General features: G+C 52.1%; 1 protein-coding gene across 1 annotated transcript; it reads left to right on the top strand.

Moving 5' to 3' along the window:
• Positions 1 to 2,209: 2,209 nt before the first annotated feature.
• HOXC5 (homeobox C5) lies at positions 2,210 to 4,479 on the top strand. The gene is made up of 2 exons (XM_055394493.2): positions 2,210 to 2,718; positions 3,418 to 4,479. Exons 1-2 carry the CDS (start codon positions 2,265 to 2,267, stop codon positions 3,630 to 3,632), a joined length of 669 nt encoding a protein of 222 aa, XP_055250468.1. The 5' UTR covers positions 2,210 to 2,264; the 3' UTR covers positions 3,633 to 4,479.
• Positions 4,480 to 20,813: the final 16,334 nt, after the last annotated feature.

Genomic DNA, 20,813 nt, shown 5'->3' with positions numbered 1-20,813 from the left:
CGCCGCCTGCGAGCCCCCGGCCCCCTGCAAGCGCCTGGCCCGGCCCGGCGCCGATCCGGCCTTGCGGATCTCCCGGGGATCGCACTGGGGGCTAGGAGGCCTCTCCGGGCTCTCCACGCAGAGCAACGCACTCAAACCGCAAAAAAACGGCCGCGTGGGTTTGGTTTGGGGGTAGAGTGGGACCCCGGGTTGGCCGCATTGGTCTCCGGCCCCACACAGGCCTTTCTTCCTGCCTTTGGTAGTTTGGGGTCCTCGGCTTCTGAACCCCGGACCCCCAAAGGCCAGAAAGGCCGCATCATCCAGGCCCCAGGTCGCCCCCGCCCACTCCCCGGAGTAAGGAGGGAGGCGCCGGAGCCAGCAGGACAGCCCCCGGCCCGCGCCAGGATTCTTGCGAAACGTGGCGGAGGCGGAGAGCCGAGGGGAAAAAGAAGACCGCCGGGATCTGAGCCCTTCTGCAGGGCCTGAGCGATTCAAGGACATCTCGGAAAAGAAAGCCTGGAAACTGAGCTCTCTTCTGCTCTGGGACTCCTGACGTGGCCGGGACCAAATTCCTTCTTCCTTACTTCTCCAGCCCGTCTTTTCCTTACAGTTTCTTCTCCCCTCAAACTAGGCCAGTGAGGAGCGCAGCCAGACCCTAGCCCTTCCCCAGCTCAGGCCGTCTTTCCTCAGCCCAGCCAGAGAAACCTGAGTGGATGTAGGGGGTGAGGTATTGAGGGGGTCTCCCGGAGGGAAAAAAATCAGCTAGAATTTTCCAGACCTTCCAGATCCCCGCCAGCGCCCCCTCCAGCGCCTCCACCAGCGGGGGGGCCGAAGGGGGGCTTCTCCTGGCAGGGGCGGAGATTTCCTGGGGAGAGGCAGGCAGGAAAGAATAAGACTTGGGGCTAGGGGAGGGGGGTCAGAAAGGGGCCGAATGGCTGCCAGGCCCTGGTCTCAGGCTGTGAAGGTAGCCCAGGCGCCTGCCCTGCCCACCCCCACCCCCCCCCCCTGCCCCCAGCCAGGTCCTTTGGGAGACCTCCAGATAGCTCAGAAATTGCTCTCCCTTGGACCTTCTGAACCCAGGTCCATGGAAAGCCTGGTTCAGAGGCCTTTTCCCCAAAGGGCACAAAATAAGCCTTTTCCTTTGCCCTGCTCATATAATATTTGTGGAAACTTGGATTTTGCTTCTCCATGCTCTCAATGAACATATATTTTCCATCCAAAATACTTGGCATGGGTACCACACGAGGGTCATACACAGGGATGCAGAGCAGTCCTCCAGTTCATTATGTCTGATTCTTTACCTACGCAACTAGCCACTCACCCACCCACACAATTGAAAATTGCCTTGATGTCACTCTGGAGTCCCTGGTGTGATGAGGAAGCCTACCTATCTTCCCCTGGCTCCTTACCTCCAGGCTCACCCCAAAGTCCCCAGCAATCTTAGTCCCAGGAGCCCTCTATCTAGCTCTGTCCACCCACGACCACTCCTCATGGGCATCCTATGTACCTCTCCAGAGGTAGACAAAGGTTCACTTTCTCAGTTTGACAGGCACTCCTCAGCAGTATCAGGGCTCCAGGGCCTCAAAGGAAAGGGACCTGGACCCTTGATTTACAGAACCTGAGATAAGGCTCCTCCAGCCTGGGTTGGGGCTCTCCTACCTCAATCCCCTTCTCAGCCATTTTTGAACATTGAAACTCCCTGGGGTTGTGGAGGATGGGGCTATCCGTTACGAAAAAACGCTCTGCGCAACCTGGTGAAGCCTTATCTCCCGTTAAAATTAAATACAATTTAAAAGACCATTTCAGGAGTTTATTGCAGCAACACCCAGCTTCTCTACAGGGTAGAAAATCCAGAAAGGCCTGAAGGCCAGCCAACGAGCCAGGATGCAATTCCTCCAAGTAGGCACCAGGTGTCGCTGTGGGCTTGTTGTCCCGGCTACCCCCCAATTCCAAGAACCATTTTTTTTTTTCTCCCCCTTCTCTCTTTTTCTCTCTCTCACTCCCTCTCCCCCTTGGTTGGGCTTTGCCAACATATCAAGATGCGTTTCGCCGGCTTCCATCACTAACCTCCCGGAGGTCATCAAGCCAAATTTATGAGTGGCCGCTCGAGTCACGTGACTCTATTTAAGGCTCCCTTATTTGGGAAGAGCGCATAGGATAAAGAAAGAGATATCTCCACCTATAAATTGTGCACTTTGGAGAACAAAAAACCCCTCAACTTCAAAGAGTCACAAATCACCCTTAATCAAAAAGGGTGCAGAAATTTTTTTTGGGCCCTCCCCGCCATGAGCTCCTACGTAGCCAATTCATTCTATAAGCAGAGCCCCAATATCCCTGCCTATAACATGCAAACTTGTGGGAACTATGGATCGGCCTCAGAGGTGCAGGCATCCAGGTACTGCTACGGCGGATTGGACTTAAGCATCACTTTCCCACCGCCTGCGCCTTCCAACTCTCTCCACGGGGTAGACATGGCTGCCAACCCCCGGGCTCACCCCGACCGCCCCGCCTGCAGCGCCGCAGCCGCTCCGGGACACGCTCTGGGCAGAGATGAAGCGGCTCCTCTGAACCCCGGGATGTACAGTCAGAAGGCGGCTCGCCCAGCGCTGGAGGAGCGAGCTAAGAGCAGTGGGGAGATCAAAGAGGAGCAGGCGCAGACAGGGCAGCCTGCCGGACTGAGCCAGCCACCGGCCGCGCCACAGATTTACCCGTGGATGACCAAACTGCACATGAGCCACGGTAAACTTTAGGACTTCATTTTGCGCGCTCGGGTCCGCCTGGGTTTTATAGGCCATGCGGGGCAAATAAAGAAAAAAAACCTGCGGCCATAAATTTTACGATCCAGGCATCAATGGCTCGTAAAACTGTCCACTAAAAGGCTTAGAGGCTGTGTGCGCCCAAATTTACGACGACATAATTGGATCATAGGAACAAAACGTGTATAAAAGGCAATATTCAATTTTTGGGGGAGAGGGAGGGAGTTAAAAAAATAGAGGGATCTGAAGGGTGAGGAGCGCGGGGCTCCAGAGCGGGGATCCCCCCGCGGTCCCTCCTCCCTCCCCTGCGGAGCCGGCTCGGCCGCCGCTTGCGGCTCCGGAGGATTCCAGCGACTCGGGAGGGGCGGGAGGGGGGTCCCCGGTGCTCGGATCTCGAGGGTGCTTATTGTTCGGTCCGAGCCTGGGTCTCCCTCTCCCCCCCACCCCCAGCCCCTCCGGCTGCTGAGTGAAGGCTGCGGCGGAAAGTTTCCTGCCTGGGCGGAGGCTCCTCTCCCGGGGCCAGGCTGGGCTGGGCCGGGCCCGCCTGCGGCCCGCCGGGCCTATCCGGCCCCGCTCGCGTCTTCTCCCTCTGGCCGCGGGTGGGGGCCTGGGGCTGGGATGGGGACGCTGGGGTGCTGCACGCTATTCACCCCTTCCTGGCTTGGGGGGGTTTATATTCCAGAGACGGACGGCAAGCGGTCCCGAACCAGTTACACGCGCTACCAGACTCTGGAACTAGAAAAAGAATTCCACTTTAACCGCTACCTCACTCGCCGCAGGCGCATAGAGATCGCCAACAACTTATGTCTCAACGAGAGACAGATCAAGATCTGGTTCCAGAACCGCAGGATGAAGTGGAAGAAAGATTCCAAAATGAAAAGCAAAGAGGCTCTCTAGAGGCATCGGGGAGGCCCGCCGAGAGCACCCCGAGCCCGCTTCGGCCCCGCGCCTTTCCCTGTCGGTTTTTCCTCTCTAGATAGCTTGGGGGCAAGATCGGGGGCTGGAGCGCCGGTTCCCCACCTCAGACAAAAGCTCTTTCCCTTGGCATTGCGCATCCCTACCGACCCCAGGTTCCCGCGGGGCTGCCCGCGCCGACCGGACTCCCCTCAGTTCTGCTCAGCACCGAGGTCCGGGGCAAGTTCCGTAGGGGACACCCAGACGGCTGTGGCACATGAGCTGGTGCTGAGCGAACCTTGCTTGGGCCGCCTCTCAGAATTCCTGCCCCAGCGTGGGCCGCCGGGGTTCAGGTGGGCCCTGCCGGCGCGGCAGGCCCCACGCCCGGACCCTGCGGCCTCGCCCTCTCCTTTGTTCCGGCTTAGGCGGGCCAGGCGGGCTGCCGGCTTGGTGAGAGCATGGTTGTGCTTGGCAAACCCCAGCACCATCTCGGGGTTCTTCTTTGTAGCCACTCAACTCGATGCTCATTTTTTAAATGATCTGCATATGAAAGGGGGAGATGACTGTCTGCCTAGGGCCCCCTCGGTTGCCCTATGCTCTCTAAACCTGCGCCCCCCCAACCCCAAAACCCAGAAACCTGTCCAGCCTGCGCTCTCTGCATGCCTTCTCAGGCCCCCTGCCTCAGACCGCTAGCTAGCTCAGTATTGGGGTTCCCTGCTACTAGACCCCACAAAGGTCCTAGAGGCTCCTGGCTGCCCAGTAGTCCTTGCCACAACTTTTGGTGTCCTTCTGCCCATTGCTATTGTCCAACTATTTATTAACTCCACATCTTTCCTGAAACTATATTTTGTCATATCGAATAAAGACAGAGAACAGGATGAAAGATACAGCGGCTCCTCTCTGTTTGGGGGGCATGTATTGGGAAAAGTATCTAACTGGGCTGCGGGGTGTTGGGGGAGGCCCACAGCCTTCAAGCGACTCCTTCAAAAGAATTTTAGGAGAGTCTAGGGGCATCGAGCAGAGGCAGGTGAAACTGAGCTCCTTTCCTAACCCTGGCTCCGAGAAGAACCTCTTGGGGGAGGAGAGGGCACCCAAACCATCTCTACTGCCTTTTCCTATGCTGTGCTGTCCCGAGCTTTCAGGCCTCTGTACCCACTCCCACCTTGACTGGGTGAATCTGAGGCCTCTAGACTGGCAGCCGCACGCATTGCATGCCAGAGCTAATCTGCAGGGACCAGGGATCCATGGCTTTGAGGTGCTCAGACTCAGGCCCTCCTGGGCCTGTGAAGAGCTCTCTCAAGGCTCTGAGAGGCCTTGCTGGACATAGAGGAAGGGTTGAGCTCTCAGTCTAGGGGCCTATTTGGTCCCCCAAACGATGCTCAGGAAGAGTGGTACTGCTTGGTAGAGGGGCACTGCAGGAGGAAGTGTGTGAGCTTTGGGTGGGTGGGGGAAGCAGTGGGGCAACCTGCAGTTTGTACCTGCCTGGCCAGAAATGTTCAGATTGTCTTCCCCACCTCCTAGAGCCTAGGGCCATGCAGACAATTAGCTGGGAAAGGAGCTGTGTAGACCAGTGCCTGAGTCGCGTCTGTTGGCCCGCCATCATTTATCTCAGTCTCAGAGATTTTGTGTGGAGGGGGAGGGGGAGCTAAAGAGAAGGGGGAAACGCAGATAATTCAGGTGGTGCCTGAGGCTGGCCTAGGCCCAGAACTGCTCTGTCCCAGGCTCCTGGGATGGGATGAAGGAAAGTAGTCCTTTACAGGAGAAACAAATGTGGGAAGGGTCCATAAAACTTTACTGCATTTCCTCTCCTGCCTCCCACGATGGGGTAATTTCCTGGAGCCAAGCCTAGGCCGCCCACACTGGGGGGCGGGGGCCAGTTCGGGAGCTGGGCTCGGAGGCTGTTCCAGCAGCCAAGAGGAAGAGGGAGCAGAGAGGATCTGGGGAGGGGGAAGGGGAATATTTATGATTATTAATGCTGATGCTCCTTGGATTTATTATAGGGACAGACTTCTCTGCATCCTACTGCCTAAGCTGCCAGTCTTTTTCTTTTGAAAGATCCAAGGGCCTTGCCTCACTCCACGCCTAACATGTAGGAGGTCTTACACAAGTTTCTTGAACTGCACCCCTGGCTACACCCTTCATCTTCTCAGAGCACTCAGACCAGGTTAGGGTACCGGTAATGTCTCTCTTCCATTAGCTCACAGCAGTCAACCCAGCCCAGCACCAACTCATCTCTCTCAAGCCCGCTTCCTCTCAAATAAAATGTGTGATTTTCTTCAGGGAGTTATTTTAATTTTTTCTCCATGCTGAGTAAAACTATTGGGCGAGCAGTGATGCATGGAGAAGCACTGGCATCTCCAGTGAGTAACAGTTAACTAAGAAAGAGGCTGTGGCACCCACCCCAGCCTCCCTGACTGCCAGGGGAGAGGCTCTGTGCTTCCTCCCCGTGGGCGGCGGGGGGAGGGATGCACCACCCCAGGGGGAAAAGCAGGGGTGGAGGCAGTGTGACAGACCCGCTGAGCAGGGTGCACAGATGCCTTCTCCCTACAGGGTTTGGGCCTCTTTCCCTGGAGGAGCTGGAGGACTTGGGTAGACAGAGCCATGCCAGCCAGTTTTCCACCCTCTGTCACAGTCTGCAGGCCTGCGCTCAGGCCCCAGCCTTTGCTTCAGCGGCAGCAGCGACCATAACCTAGACAGAGGCCACAAATCTATTCCCCAGGACTGGGAGTGGGTGCGGCCCAGACCCCTGCTTTCACCGTGAGCAGAGGCCTCTGCGTTGGGAGTCTGGGGTGGTTCCCCTACCAGCCAGCCTCCTAGAACAATCTTCAAGTACCAGGGTTTGGCATTGCTCTGGGGGAGTTAGTGGAGGTGCTTCTGGGTCTGACCAGAGACCACAGAGCCTGCTTCTCCACTCTACCCTGGAACCCACCCACTCTGGCAGCGAGAAAGAAGGGGAAGAAACATGACTTACCTTCCCGGGGGAGTGGGAAGAGGGGTATACGGCCCACTCTGAGCAATTAGAGGATAGAGGAGAAAAAAAAAATAGGAGGAAGAAAAATATCAACACGACCTTGAAGGCGACAGGTCCTTATGGAAATAAGTAAGTAAATAAATAAATAAATAAGGATCCACCCCTCCCCACCTCCCCACCCTGCAAGGGGGGTGTGGGGGTGGGGCAAAGGAGCAGCAAAAGGGCTTTTTAGTGTTACTGAGCATTAGAGAAATACGCACGGCTTCTATGTGAATTTAGGAGTTTGAAACTTTTGGAGGTTATTTATGTGAATGGCCTGAAGGCAAGCCCGTGAGTGGCTCTTGGGGGACCACGTGATGTCATTAAACCAAGTTTTATGGTGTAGGGAGAGCTGACAAACCCACAATATATTTACATCATATATAATCTTAACTGTCCAGCCACGCAGCTGCTGGTGAGGTTTAATGCTAGGACAGAGGGCCTGGCAGTTAGAGGGGATTACGGCGCTGGGGATGATGGTGAGAGAGGTTACATCTTCGCAAATGAATCCCAGGCGAACGCTGTAAGTTAATTTTCTCTCTCTCTGACCCTTTCTCCCATTTACTTAATGCCCCCCCCCAACCCCGCTCCAGATTGGAGGCAGTTCCCACTCATTAAGGGGAGGGGAAGAAGGCCTCCCCAGGCCATGGTGGGAGAGAAAGAGGAGAAGCCGTTGGGAGGTAGAAAGATGGGGAAGTTTGTCTCCCCAGACCAGCCCTCCCCACTCCCAGCCCCTTAGTGCCTCCAAATGCAAGTTAACTGGGGTAAAGAGAGACTTGGATTCTTTAGAGCTTCACTAGGTCTCCCTGACCCCCTTTCCCTTCTCAGTTGGGAGGAAAGACAGCGGCAGACACAGGGATGTTTGGTGTTTGTAGGACTGTGTAAACTCTAGGCGCAAGCGCAAAGGGCCTCTGGGGCCCCTGTCCTGGGGAGGGGCCAGTTCAGCCTTGGCCAGTGGCCCAGAGTCCAGGCAGGGCGGGCAGCTGGGGAGGGGGGTAGGGAAGGAGAGTTTGAGACTACTGAGCCTGCGAGCTGAAAAGGCAGAAGCATTTTAAAGGTAGAGGATGCAGCCCAGGGGGTCCCCAAACATTCTTTCTTTCTTCACCACCAGGCCTAAATGGGCAGCTGTCCCAGTCTGCACAGTCTGGGGGTCTGAGCCGGTCTGGGGCCAGTATGGTTTCATGCCTCCCTCTCCCTCTAGCTGTTGAGATCTTTCCTGGTGTCCCCAACACTGGCCTGAGGTAAAACTAGGCCCAGGAGGCCAGGAGGCTCATGCTGTGAGTGGAGTATAAACGGGTGTGGGAGTGGAGGCAACATCTTTACTAAGCCTGGCCAGGGAAGTCACTCTGAGGAGAGTGGCTTCTGGGGGATGGAGCCTTCAGGACCCAATATGGGCTTGGCACCTTGGGGCCAGTCTCAGGCTTGGGCTCCCTTCAAGTTTCTAGGAATGTTCCTTCCTAGAGGTGTCGTCGGACATGGAGGCACGTGTCCTCCACACCTGCGAGTGTGTACCCTACCTGACAACCTAGGAACTCAGGTTCTCTGAAGGGGCCAGGGATTCCGAAGCAGGGCCAAAAGGCGGGCCCTTCGAGGGTGTAGTATCTAAGTCCTGGGAAAGGGGAGGGGAGCGGATGGGGAGAGGGAGTGAGCCGCCCGGAGGGAATGACTGCCTTGGGGGCTAGCGACTCTGGGTGCCTGCGGTGTGGAGAGGTGCGGTTGGGTGACTGGAAGAGGACACCGTTACTGAGCCCCTGCCGCCCAAGAGACTGAGGCAGAAGCAGGCGATCAAGCAGAGGCAGGGAGCCCAGGCAGACTGTGGCAGGGTGAAGGGGGACAGACCCAAAGACACTGGGCACTGGGTGTCAGAGCTGGAGCCGCATCCCTCCAGCGGACTGTCGCCTGTGTGAGGAGCACAGGCGCCCTGGTGGAGAAGTCCAGAAGCCTTCCCTCTGGGTCCTCAGTCCCTCACAATCCACCTGCCCCACCAGCCTCCCACACCTTTATGTTCCGGGAAAGTGGTAGGATCCCAACGGACTCTTTCCAGTGGCCCAGTGGAGAATTCACTCTCCTGTTCTTTATGGGCCCTCCTCCCTTCTCCTCCACCCCACTAGTCCAATTTGGAGAGTTTCTGGAAACTTTCCATCCAAGCAGCAGGGAGACGGGAGTTTCCCTTGGTCTATAACTTGACTCTTCCCCTCCCTCTGGCCTCCCTAGTACGTCAGGGAGCAATTCTAATGGTCTTCAATAAAGAATTTAAACAGAGCCAAAGTTCCACACCCAGGCAAGACTCACCACCTTCCCCCACTCCTGGCCAGATCTCAGTCCCAGTTCTGTCAGCTCTGTGTAGCGGGGTGAGTGTGTTTCTGTGTTACAGACTTACATAGCATCTCTTGGAGGGTTTCTATAACTTTCTCCTCCTCTTTTCCTGTTTCTTAGGCTCAAAAGTTCCATGTAAATATCACCCCTTAATAGATCATCCTTCCTCTCAAATAATTTGCCACAGCGTTTTTTTTTTCTTCTTCTTTTGTTTTGTAGGACTAATACAAACGGAAGTAGTAGTACAACAGGTCTTGAAATTTGCGGTTCTCCCACCCCTCCCCCACACTGGAATTTGAGGTTTCTCTGGAGTAGGGGGATGGGCAGTCCATCAGGTGCCCCAACTAACCTGGAAAGCTTTTAATTTTGTTTCTAGGTCTTTAACCCTAGAAGAGGTCAAGCAACCAATCAGAAATGTGCTAAGCAGGGTCACATGGCCTCCACTAACCAATCAGGCAAAAAGGGTCTCACCCTTCCCTGCTCTCTTCTTCCTCCCTCCCCACCACCCTCTTGATTTCTGGGTCCTCCCTCTCTATGATGTAAAGGGAATAAGTGATGCTGAGAATATTCTAGCCCCTTCCCTTTGTCCCTTTCCCAGCTCTCAGGAGTCCTGGGCTTTTGTCCTCTAGTTCTAACAACGTTGCATTTCGAGGTCAATCTCAGTTGTGCTGGGACTGGAAGTTGTGTAGGCATCCTCTGCATTACTCCCACGCTCTCCTGTGTGATCCTACCCAGCTCTCTGCACTTTATAGATGTGCCCTTTCGATTAGGCTGTACAGAGGGTGTGGATGCAAACTCCAGCCCTGAATTCAAATTCTGTGATTATTCCCTATACACTCACCTTGCACACCTTTGCGTTTTTATTCTCTTCTGAGCCTCTTGAGCACAGGTGGAGTGATTAGAAGTGATCTCTTTCAATTTTCCTCCTGGAAATGCTCCAGAAGTCACTAGCTTTATTAAAGTGCCTCTGGCATGGTTGGGGAAGGCAGCAAAAGTGGAGACTTTTTGAAAGTTGTGTTTGGTACCTTTAGTTTGTTGAGTAACTTCAAGTCTGGAAAAGGGAATCAGCACAGAAAACCAGGACCCTTGCCTCACGGCTCTCATATGAAACAGTTGATGGATTTAAGTCCCCTTCCTTTCCATTCTTTTAACAAGATATGATGCTGCTGCAGCTGCTTTGTCCTGGCCAATGGCTATCAAAGGACACAGCCACTGAAGATGTGGGTTTTAGTGTTTATATTTACATGGGTCAGGTCAGAATAAGCAATGGGTGATAAACTATTTCTGAGCAAAACAGATGACGGTGCAGACAGTGTGCGTGTATGGCAGGAGTGCTTATGTCTCCTGAACACTTGGACTGGGCTCTGAGCCAACTGACTTACTTTTCAGGTCCAGACCCAGGCATTTCATCCCCCATCCCCCAGTCTCCAGGGCTTTGTTGCAGGGTTAATTTTCTGATTGTTTCCCCCACCCACCCACCCGCAACCTCCCCTTCTCCTTCCTGATCTCCTTCCCTCTTTGAGCTGACTGAGCAGCAGGAGTTCTGATGGGTTGTGCCCCCAGACCTCCAAGCCCTCCTCTGGGGGTGTGAAGGGCTAGCCCAGTTTGTTGGCTTTGTCAGCATCCCCGTGGTAGTTTGCTTTCTGGGTGGGGCTGATTTGGGGACAATGCCACAGGCCAGGTGGGAAGGATTAGAATGAAAAGCCAGAGGGAGGGCAGCTCTTCTCGGAAACCATTGGGCCCTCACTTCCCAAGTTACCTTCAATCCTACCATTCTATTGACTTCTTTCATTAACTAGAATTAGAGCACACAAACTTATTTTTCCCTGGTAGATGGTGTGGTAATCTTGTCTAAGATCAATCCTCACCTCTAGTGTGGATATCTCATGCTGGAGTTTCCAGATTCCATGAAAGTAAGGAAAGAAGGGGAGGGGGGTGGTGTGGCTGGCTCACTCTAAGCAGGCACTGGAAAGAGAGCTTTTATTGTATTGCCTCAGCCCCTCCTAATATCCAGGTCAACTTTATCTGTCTCTTTGCCTCTCCCTCGCTTTGTGTAATTACTTTTTGTTGAGTTTCTCAGCAGAAACATCATTGTCCGGGGCTTGAGTTCTGTGCTTTCCTTTCCTGAAGAGACAAGCGCTGTTCTGAACCTCCTCCTCAGTGGGATTGTAGACCCTGGAGCCCTTAGCTGTGGAGAAGGGAGAGAATCTGGATTCAGGACCCCAAGCTAGGGTTCTTTGGCTTTCTGAGATTCGATTTAAAGAAGAGGCTAGCTGTTAGAGAGCCAGGAATATCTCATCCTTTTTATTGGGTCTTTGTAAACCCGAATGGTGTACCTGTTCTGATACCTCCCTTCACTGCTTTGATAGGGCCCCAGGAGCCCAAGGAGTCTGGACTGAGGAGCTGAAGTAATAGAGATCACTTTGTCCTTGAATCCTACAGAACTCTGGGATTCATTTTCTTCTTCCACTGCTGGGAAGATCCACTGTGTGGAGATGGGAGTGGGAGGGAGATGAAATTTAGGACTTGGGGAAGTTGGGCTATCTAGGACCTTGTTCAGCTTCTGATGACCAGGCCTTAGAAGCTATAATGAAAGGTTGACCAGAAGGCTCTGGGTATGCTGGGGAGCAAGTACAGGAAGGAGGCCATTTCTCTATGGCTGACTCAAGCACAGAGAAAGTTCTGCCCCATATTGGGGGGTGGGATGGTGGCATGTGTGGGCTTAATTCCCTGGGATCTCTTTAGTTCTGCATGTGTCACAGCTCTGACAGAGTTAGAGGAGGCTAGATTCTGCCATTGAAAAATTCCCACTTCTCCCAGCCCTCGGCCCAGAACATCACACCTGAACACACACAAGTATATGTATGTGGCCAAGTATGGTATTAAAGAGGTCAGAAGCCCAGGTGGGACACAGTAAACCAGCATTTAACTTCCCAGCCCTTGTCCTGCCCATTCTTCCCAACAGCCCAGCCTGAAGACCATTTGTCCTCCCCCTCCACACTCATGCCCTCAAGTAACCCAAGCAACTGTTGAGTTTCTTCCTTTCTGCTTCCCTGGAAAACCAAATCCCTGGAGCAGCCCCCACAGAGGGTGGCAGCCAGGCTCTCGGTGATCTTTAGTGTCCTGTAGGGGGGTTGGAAGGCACTGTGGGACCAGGAGGCCAGATCCTTATCTGATCAAATCCACTCTTCAGGCTTCAACTCCAAATATCTCAGGGCTGCTTCTTTGCTCAGATAGTGGAGAAAATTCTTGTCTAGAAAATGCTTCTAAAAAGTTAATTTTCTGGCTGGAAAACCCAACGTGTGTGTGTGTGTGTGTGTGTGTGTGTGTGTGTGTGAATGAAGAGAGTAAGGGTCAAGTCCCTCATTTCAGATTGTGTCTCCCCCCCACCCCGCCCCGCTCTGGGTGGAGGATGGGGGCGTGGGCTGCGGCTTTATTGAGGGTGCTTTTCCTGTTGGGAGTAGTGGTGGGTCATAAAACCTAGAGGAGGTTGTTTTGATCTGGTGACTTCTCAGGAAGTAGCATTTGAGCTTTTGCTTTGTAAATCACTCTCCCCCAAACTGGCCAACTAGATTGGATTGCACTTCCCCAAGCCCACCTGGGGCCCTTCTTACTTCCCTTTCCCCAGTAAACCAAAGCAAAAAAATCAAAGGAAGTCCACGGGCCCCCAAATCCTCTGCCTCCAATAAGAAAAGGGCTCACTGGTGATTTGACCCCTCTAAATTCCGCATGTTCTGGGTGCTTTGGCCATCGTTCTTAAAATTCCAGATTTAAAATTCAGGCCATCTTTCATTTTCTTTTGCCCATGCAGACTTTGGTTCCCCCAACCCCTCAGTTAAAAAGCAAGTAACATGGAAGGTAATCAGCTTCTGAGCCTGGTGGTAGATACCATGACTCCTGGGGGCACTACACTCTTGTGGGGCTGCCGGCTCCCTGTGATGCATTTCCTGAGCCCCAAACCCCTTCTTGACAAGGTGGGACTTCGGGTGTGTAAGAGAGCTCATGGAGAGAGGGGGTGGGACTGAGGCATCGTCTAGCATTATATGAATGGAGGAAACTGTCTACAGTCAGTGACTGGGTTTTATGTAATTAAGATGCATGCTGGGGTGTGAGTGAAAGCCCACAGCCTCCTTACTAACTGAACTGTAATTTTTCTCTAACTGAACTGTAATCAAAAAAAAAAAAAGAAAGAAAGAAAGAAAGCATTTTACCTAAATGGCTCCATTTTGTAATGTTAATGACCCTTTCCCTCCTAAAGACACCCCTGCTTCTCAAGGGTCCCTCTGCCAGCTTTGGGCTAGGGAGCTAAAAGGAAAAGAAGTAATGAGGCTTCTGCCTCTGTCTCAGTTCAGGCTACAAGTTAGGATGCTTTCAGGCCCAGACATCAGGGCTCCTATCCATAGCCAGAGAAGTGCCCCATATGCTAGAAATGAGGCCATAGATTATATGAATTCCTGGGCCCTCTTAGCACTTATTTGCACAGACTCCAGTTTACTCTCCTTCATTTCCCAGAGAAGTCTGGGTTGGGGCATCCCAAACCCACAAGCATCAGAGAATCTCCCTCATTCCTAAGGCTCGATGCAAATGCACTGCCTTTATAGAGAGCTGAGCACTTCCATAGCTGTATACGTGAAAATATATTTATAGATCACTCCGTGTATAATAGGATGTATGTTTTCCATCTCTCTCTACTCCACATTTAAATGCAGATTTATAGATCTTTAGATTTATAGATCCACAGTGAACATAACAGTCCTCTGTCAGATTTCTGTGTGCACATTACCAATCTCTCTATAGTGCTGGATGTATAGGCTGGAATGTATTGGTACAGCACTCCCTAAATATCTGGATGAATATTTGGTGAGCTTTTTCTTTCCCCTTGGTTGGAAAAAAACTGAGTGTGTTGCTCAATCTCTATTTTGAAAAATTTATCTAGATTTATGCAAGAGCCCCAACTCATAAAATAGCTACATATTTGGAGATCTTTATAGTCTTTGCAGTTTTGCTGCAAACTTAAATATTTGAAAGTATGTTTAGAGATGGTTCCATAAGACATGTATCTATACGGAGGGGCATAGATCTCCCTCCAGAAGGATATAAACTTAATTCATCTCTGTGTCAATAAAGACATCAGGTGAGTGTCTTTATTGGGGATAGGGAACAAATATCTTTCTGGCTGTTTTGCTTATTAAAGAGAGTGATTCTGTTGCTGTCTTCAAGGTTCCCACCAAATAGAGTCCAAAGTAGTTAGATGCCTCCTGAAAACCTACTCTAGGGACCACAGCCCTCTCCAGGCTTTCCCTGTGACTTGAAATCCCAGCCCAGTCTCCCCAACCTGCAGGACCTCCCAGAACAGCTGCTAAGAAGGGAGAGAAAAGGGAAGAGTCCTAGGACTATGCTCCTCGTGGCTCCTAGGGTGGAGAGGTTGAGGGAGGGAAGCATGAGTCTCCCCAACACAACTGGGCCTTTGAAATTTGGGGAAAAGTGTTCAAGTCTCCCCCTATTTTTGGAGGGTGCCCAAATGGTGCCAGGGTCACTGCCCTACCCATAAATGCCTCCTCCCCAATTGTTCTTGGTGCCCAGGGCCCAATTAAGCGGCTGCCTCACTCCCGGCAGCCGAGCTCTTATCGGCCGGGGATTGATGCCTCCGCGGCTCCTGTATATCATTTCCAAGATTTTTTCTGTCCAACTCCTCGGCTCCTTCGGCTTCCGCGGCTTTGACTAATGATTGCTACAGATGCCAACGTCTCCAGAATCCTAATAACCAGGCAGGCGGACTCTTATTTACCCGGCAACATTGCCGTGGGGGAAGGGGTCTGGGGGAGCAAGGATTGGGGTGTTGCAGGTTGTGGGGGACTGGGGAGAAGGTTGTGATCAAGTTTCCCTGAACTTCTTCCCCAGTGAGAAAGACATTCCCAACTCCCTCCTCTCCCTGAGGGAAAAATAGAATCATAAAATAGGGCTAATAGTAACTCATAGTTTGCCTCGTTGGAAAAGATCAAAGAATGAACAGGACATGGGAGAATAATCAGAGAAGTGTTTATTACTTGTAAATAGATGAGAGATTAAGCAGGAGACCAACAGTTTAGGGAGGAAAAAGGAGGGTTTCTTTTCTTTTTTTGTTCGGAGGAAGAGAGAAAGGGAAAGTCAGCCACAGTGGGAGAAGGGGCTCCTTTTTAAAATTTCACGTCTTCCCCGTCCTCTCCCCACCCCAAATCTAGTCTTTCCGTCCGTGAAAATGCCTCCCCTTTTTCCCTTTCTTCGCCTCACCTTCGCTCCCTCCGGTGTAGGGATGACCCGCGTGTAGCCGACCCGGGTGCCTCCTCCCAGAGGCCGCTCGGGTGCCCGCCGGGGCTGCCGGAGTGCTGGGGCCTCAGTCTGGGAGTGGGGAGAAAATCAGACCCAACAGCCCACTGCGGGCTGGGGGTCGCCGGCCCTGCGGTCCCACGCGGGCCGAGTGGAGGAAAGTTGCAGCCGAATCCGCTTCTCCGGCGCTTCTGGGCCGCCAGCGGGGCCAGGTCTTTGGGGGGAGCGGCTGGAGTTCCCCGCCGAGCCTGCAGCCTGGGCATCGCGCTTCCTCTGGTCTCCATCCTGACCTTCCCAGACATACACACTTCATGCCGGTGAAGAGACAACACAGAAGAGCCGAGCAGCCCGGCTCCGAGCCCAGGCGTGGAGTGCTCACTCCAACCCGGAATATTTTTCTATCAGAGAATAATGGAGTACAAAATAATTCAGCAGAGCGGATGGGCAGGAGCGCAGTGTGGGAGACCCGCGCGGTGGGCCGGCTGCAGAGCGGGCCGCGCCGCCCAGCCCCGGAGGACCATTTCGTTGGAGTGTAGAGCGAGGCCGCAGCCCAGTCCCGACCCCGCCGCCCGAGGGCCAGTCTCTAAATGACGGCCCTTCAAGAGGACTCGGAAATGCAGAAAGGGAGCCGAAAAACTTAAACAGTCTGAAGGCAGAGGCGTCCCAGCGCGGCCAAAGCGAAAATCAATCACGTAATTAAAACGGGGAGAGGGCGAGGCCCGAGGTTCGGGGTCCCGGGTTCCGAGGAGGCGGCCAAGGTGTGGGCCGAGGCGGGTGAGTGGCCCGGGGATGGGGCTCGCCCGCCACGGCCCGGAGCGCGAGGGGCTGCGGGGAGGTTTATCACAGATCGCTATTGATTCCCGCTAGTCTGAGGAGAGCAGGCTGTGTGTCCTCCTCCAGGCCGGATCCTGAAACCGACCGATGGGCCTTTCCCGGGCCGGCTCCCCCATTTTTATGGGGTTGCGGCACGCAGTGAAAGACGGCTCCCCAGATCCCAGGAGTGCCGAGATCTGTCCAGACAAGTTTGTCTGAGAGTGCAGGTGGCACCAAGACATTGCCTCCGGGTTTAAGGGGATAGAGGAAGGTGGTACCCTAGTTTCAGGCACTTACATGTTCCCCTTGGTCTGCATTCCCCCAACCTAGGAATCCAGGCTTGCCTTTGGAATGACTCTTATCTAAGGAGGGAGGCTTGGAAGGGATGTGGGTAAGCTTATCAAGGGGAAACTTGGGCCTGAGTTAACTGGATCCCTTAGGGATCCCAGGGACCCCAGAAAAGGAAAGGGAACAGTTTCTGGAGAAAGGAAAGAATGCACGCAGGGAGCTCTGTTTGTGAAGGAATGATGTTCTTGTTATTATTGAGGTTAATGATGGTAATGATTGGGTATGGCTGGGTCAGCCTGAGAGAAGAGCTCTCCACAGCCCTTTCTCACAGAGGCTTCTCTGGAGAAGTCACTGGCTCTCCAACCTAAATGATGACCTTTCCTTCCTTTCCCTGCCCTTTCCTCCCCAACTCCTTAAGAACTCCAGAAAAAAAGGGGACACCTTATAAAATCTTCATCACCCACCCCAATCATTTCCCCTCTGCTCTCTCCAGTAAAATTCATCGTTTGGGAGCACTGGGCTTTTGCCCGGCACCCTTCTTATGAAGTTCAGCAAGCAGTTACCGGGCCAAGTCCCCACGAATGAATTCTGTTTCTGACTCTGGAGGAGACCCAGGATTCTCTTGCCTGCTCCATGGAATTCTCCCTCTATCCTTGTCTCTGCCTTCCTTGGTCCAGGATGCCTCAACCCATGAGTCCCTGGAAGCTCAGAGGCCAAGAACAGATTAGAGTATCTTGAGATGCCCTCATCAACCCCAAAAGGAATCCCACCTTCCTATTGGCTTCTTAATTTTGGGAGCACCAGGTCAGCTCTCTGGAAGCTACCCTAAGCCAGCCTAATTCCTAAATCTTTCAAAACCACATTTAGAGTGCTTTAAAAGTAAAAGTCCTTTCACCCCCCTCTAACAGGAAAGTTCAAGTTAGAAATACTCAGCAGCGCAAGCTTCCTGCAGCACTGTCAGAATTTTTCAATAACAACAACAAAAATAAGAATTAAAGCTTTCATCAAGGGAAGAAAGGGACACCCCCACCCCAGTTTTAAAGAGGATATAATCCTGCAGCCTTGGACGAGAGTGGGGAGCAGGGGTCAGTGAGGCCAGGATGAGCAAAGAAGAGGATGGGGAACCCAACCTCTAACTAACAATTTCTCCAGCATAAAAATGAAACATCAAATTCGTTAGCCCAGGGCCTTCATTTTTCCCCTTCCACATTATAACTAGTTATTGAACTCACTGGAAGATCTAAAGGCCATTTGCGAAGAGACAAATTTCAATGGAGTTTCCCCATCAATAACCCCATGGCAGTGACCTATTGGAACAAGTCAAACACCCGAGGTGAAATGCAGGTCACTCTGTCTAACCAATATTAAAATGCGGCCACTTTTTAAAAAGCCACTTTAAATGAGATTTGAGGAAAATTGAATTCCAAGGAAGGCAAAGCAAGGAGGGGGAAATTCACGAGAGGACCTTGCCTATGGTCTCCGAACAAACAAGAGAAATTCATCTTTAATATTTTAAAGGGGGGCAAATTAACATTCCATGATTGCTTTTTTTTTTTTTTGAGACTATAAGCGATTCCAGGAGAAAAAAAAAGGTTGAGTATTTTCTGGTGACACGTCTGGGTTATTAAAATCATTTTAGACCAATTCATTACTTTTACTGACAAGAGATTTAAGAAAAAATCAATTAAGCATTTGCATATTCTTTTGCATACATTAGCCCTGCCTGCTGGCATTAGAAGGGGACAAAACACATACATATATACATATACACACACAGGGGGGGAAAATGGGAGCCTTGCTTTATTTTGGGGTTTGCAAGTTGCTTGGAGAAAAAAAGTAAAAATTGAATGAATTACTTGATTGTATACCATCTAAAAGTCAATTTATTTGAGGAAGAGGAAAGAGATGTGTTGCAATTTTAATCTCTAAAACAACAAAAACCATATACGCGCGCGCGCACAGTCACATCCTGCCCTTCTGAGAGTGGGGAAAGGAATGACCCTCATTTTCCGTCTTTTTGCCCTCCAAATCCTGAGTTGGCTCTTGCTATTTTTCTCCCTAGGAAAATCCAGGGAGTCTGAGAGGTGAGATTTTAATGCAGCAGAGAATCAGTGGAGTCGCTGAGGTCTCTCAGCCGGCAGCTTGTTACTGGGGAGGGGAGGAATATGGGTTATCCAACGGTCAGTATGGTAATCCGGGCACAATAAGGCCTCGCACACAATGGACACATATTTTTCTTCAGCGGTGTCAGAAGGGAAGCGCTTTGTACTAAAACACGTTTCCGAAAGAGAAACCAGATCGAGATTTAGAAAGAATATGGGGCAGGGGGGTGCGGGTAGCATTTGGAGAGTGATGGTTTGGAGGCTGGCAAAAGGTGATCAGAAAAAATAAAAAATAAAATTGGGGCTGAGAGAGGTGTAGAGGGCAGAGGAGGGGTTGGAGATCCCTGGGCTGATGAGGCAGGAGGGCGAAACACAAAAGGAGATACAAGGATTCATCAGGGACAAGAACTGCTTTTAGTGCCCCCCCAACCCATTAAGCTAATGTTAAGTACAGGAGCCCTCAGAAGGGATCTTATTTCTATGCTCGCAATAATACACAGGTGAAAATGTTTGTGTGTGTGTGTGTGTGGAGCGGACTCTGGCTTGCTGTTTTCTTCATGTGATCGGCGACTTTCTTGCTACTGAGATATAAGAGCCCAAAGAGAGTTTTTTGGTAAATGATGTACATGCATGTGGGAAAATTTGGGGAAATCTCCCAGATTTCACTTTCTGGAGCCAAATGTCAAATTAGCTGTGCAAACCTGGAAAGAAAACTCCATGTATTTATGGCTGCATAAGGAGGCATTTAATACATCAATAAATATTAATACTATGAATGCACATAGACTTGACATTCAGTTGAAGGCATCTGAACTCTTGGATCTACCTACATGCACTGGCCCAAAGTGGTTTTTGTGCTCCCCTTCCCTCGAGCCACCTTCAGGAGCTCAGAATCCTGGGGAGTGGGGGTGTAAGATGGGCCGAGCCTTGGAAAGGACTTCCTAGCAAGCCCAAGAGGGTGAAAAGAAGGAAGAAAAGCAAGTTGAGGCGGGGGCAGGGCGGGTGGAAGGTGACGGTGAGGGCTGGGAGGAGGGGAGCCAGGTGGAGGTGAGACTATTCCTGGCCAGCATAGGGTGGGGCAGCCTGATCCAGGTGCAGGCCTAGAAGGGAGGATGGGGGTGGGGCTGGAAGTCTTTCTCCTTCAGCAACCTTTCCCCCACCCTACCTGAGCTCTTAGGAGCTCTGCCTCTCCCCAGGTGGGGGGCTGGGGCTGGGTTCAGAATTTTTATGTAGGATAGCAGTCAGCATTGGTTTCCCTTTGGCACTTCTAACAACTTGTAATTAACCACCCCCCAGCACCAATAATAAACCCCAAATCACTACCAACTAAGCAGCAGCCTTCACCTTCTCACAGTCTCAAACTCCTCTTCCAACCAAACCAGCCAATCTTCACACGCAGAGGGTCCCGGATAAGAGTGGGCAGGAGTTCTCAACCAACTTTGGAAATTTGAGAATCGCCTCTAAGAGGTGGTCAGCCTCCAGGGAATTCCAGTTCTCTCACCCAGCTAGTGGCAGCGAGTGGGCACTGACCTCTGGGCAAGAGGTTTCCAGGGACTCCCAAGCACTGGCTCTTGGTGAGCCTAGGGTGAGGGTGGGAGGCTTGAACATGGCAGGAAGAAAGGTGGCCAGGGGCCCAGGCAGGGGGAATCAGTCCTTTGGGGCATCGGCTGTGGCCCAACTCTCCAGCCTCAGGGTGAGCCCTAATTTGGAAGTGAGAACCCTCTCTGGCATCCCAAAGGTTGTGAGAGACAGGTTGGGAATCTCCCGCCTTCAGCCTCCCTCTCGCAACGGTTTTATTTTTTTCCCTTTCCCCTCCTCATTCCCTTAATTGCAGATGTTCTAATTAAACCCTCAAATAGTTGTTATGCCGTTTTAAAAGGTACTTATTCAAGTGTCAACCAGGCTGGGCTGGGAGGAGGCAGCGTAGGGCGGCGAATTAAAGGTAGATTGACTAATCACAGCGGCGATCATAATAATAAAATCAGAGGGGAAAAAAAATCACATTACGACTTTTCGTGGAAAGGAGGGAGCAGGCAGCCAGCGGCCGCCAGCCCTGCGCCGCCGCCGACACAAAGAGTGCGGGCGATTCCGCGAGACTGATTTATGACGTTTTACAGCCCTATAAAAGCTGTAGCGACGAGGCAAGCGCTCCTACCACCGCTGGCAGATTTAGTCTAATAAATAAAACATAAACAGTTAACTTTATGTGTCACTTTTATTGTTATCAAGTAAAATATAGCCGAGCCCCGGCAAGCTATGATTTTAAACTATAATTGTTATCAAGTGCAACAAGGGGACCCAGCTTCCTCCCTGGGCTCTCCCTTCTGCCACCCCCCCCCCAACTCTGAG

This window comes from Moschus berezovskii, chromosome 6 (assembly GCF_049115385.1).
Source record: "Moschus berezovskii isolate FMDL1 chromosome 6, NW_MosBer_1.0, whole genome shotgun sequence".
In the NCBI taxonomy this organism is placed as follows: Eukaryota; Metazoa; Chordata; class Mammalia; order Artiodactyla; family Moschidae; genus Moschus; species Moschus berezovskii.
Note: the sequence above shows the minus strand (reverse complement) of the source record. Positions and strands in the feature narration are given on the sequence as shown.

Coding starts and splice junctions, on each gene's coding strand:
- HOXC5 (XM_055394493.2), top strand. CDS start 2,265: ATGAGCTCCTACGTAGCCAATTCATTCTATAAGCAGAGCCCCAATATC. Junction 2,719..3,417: donor CAAACTGCACATGAGCCACG/GTAAACTTTAGG, acceptor TTTATATTCCAG/AGACGGACGGCAAGCGGTCC.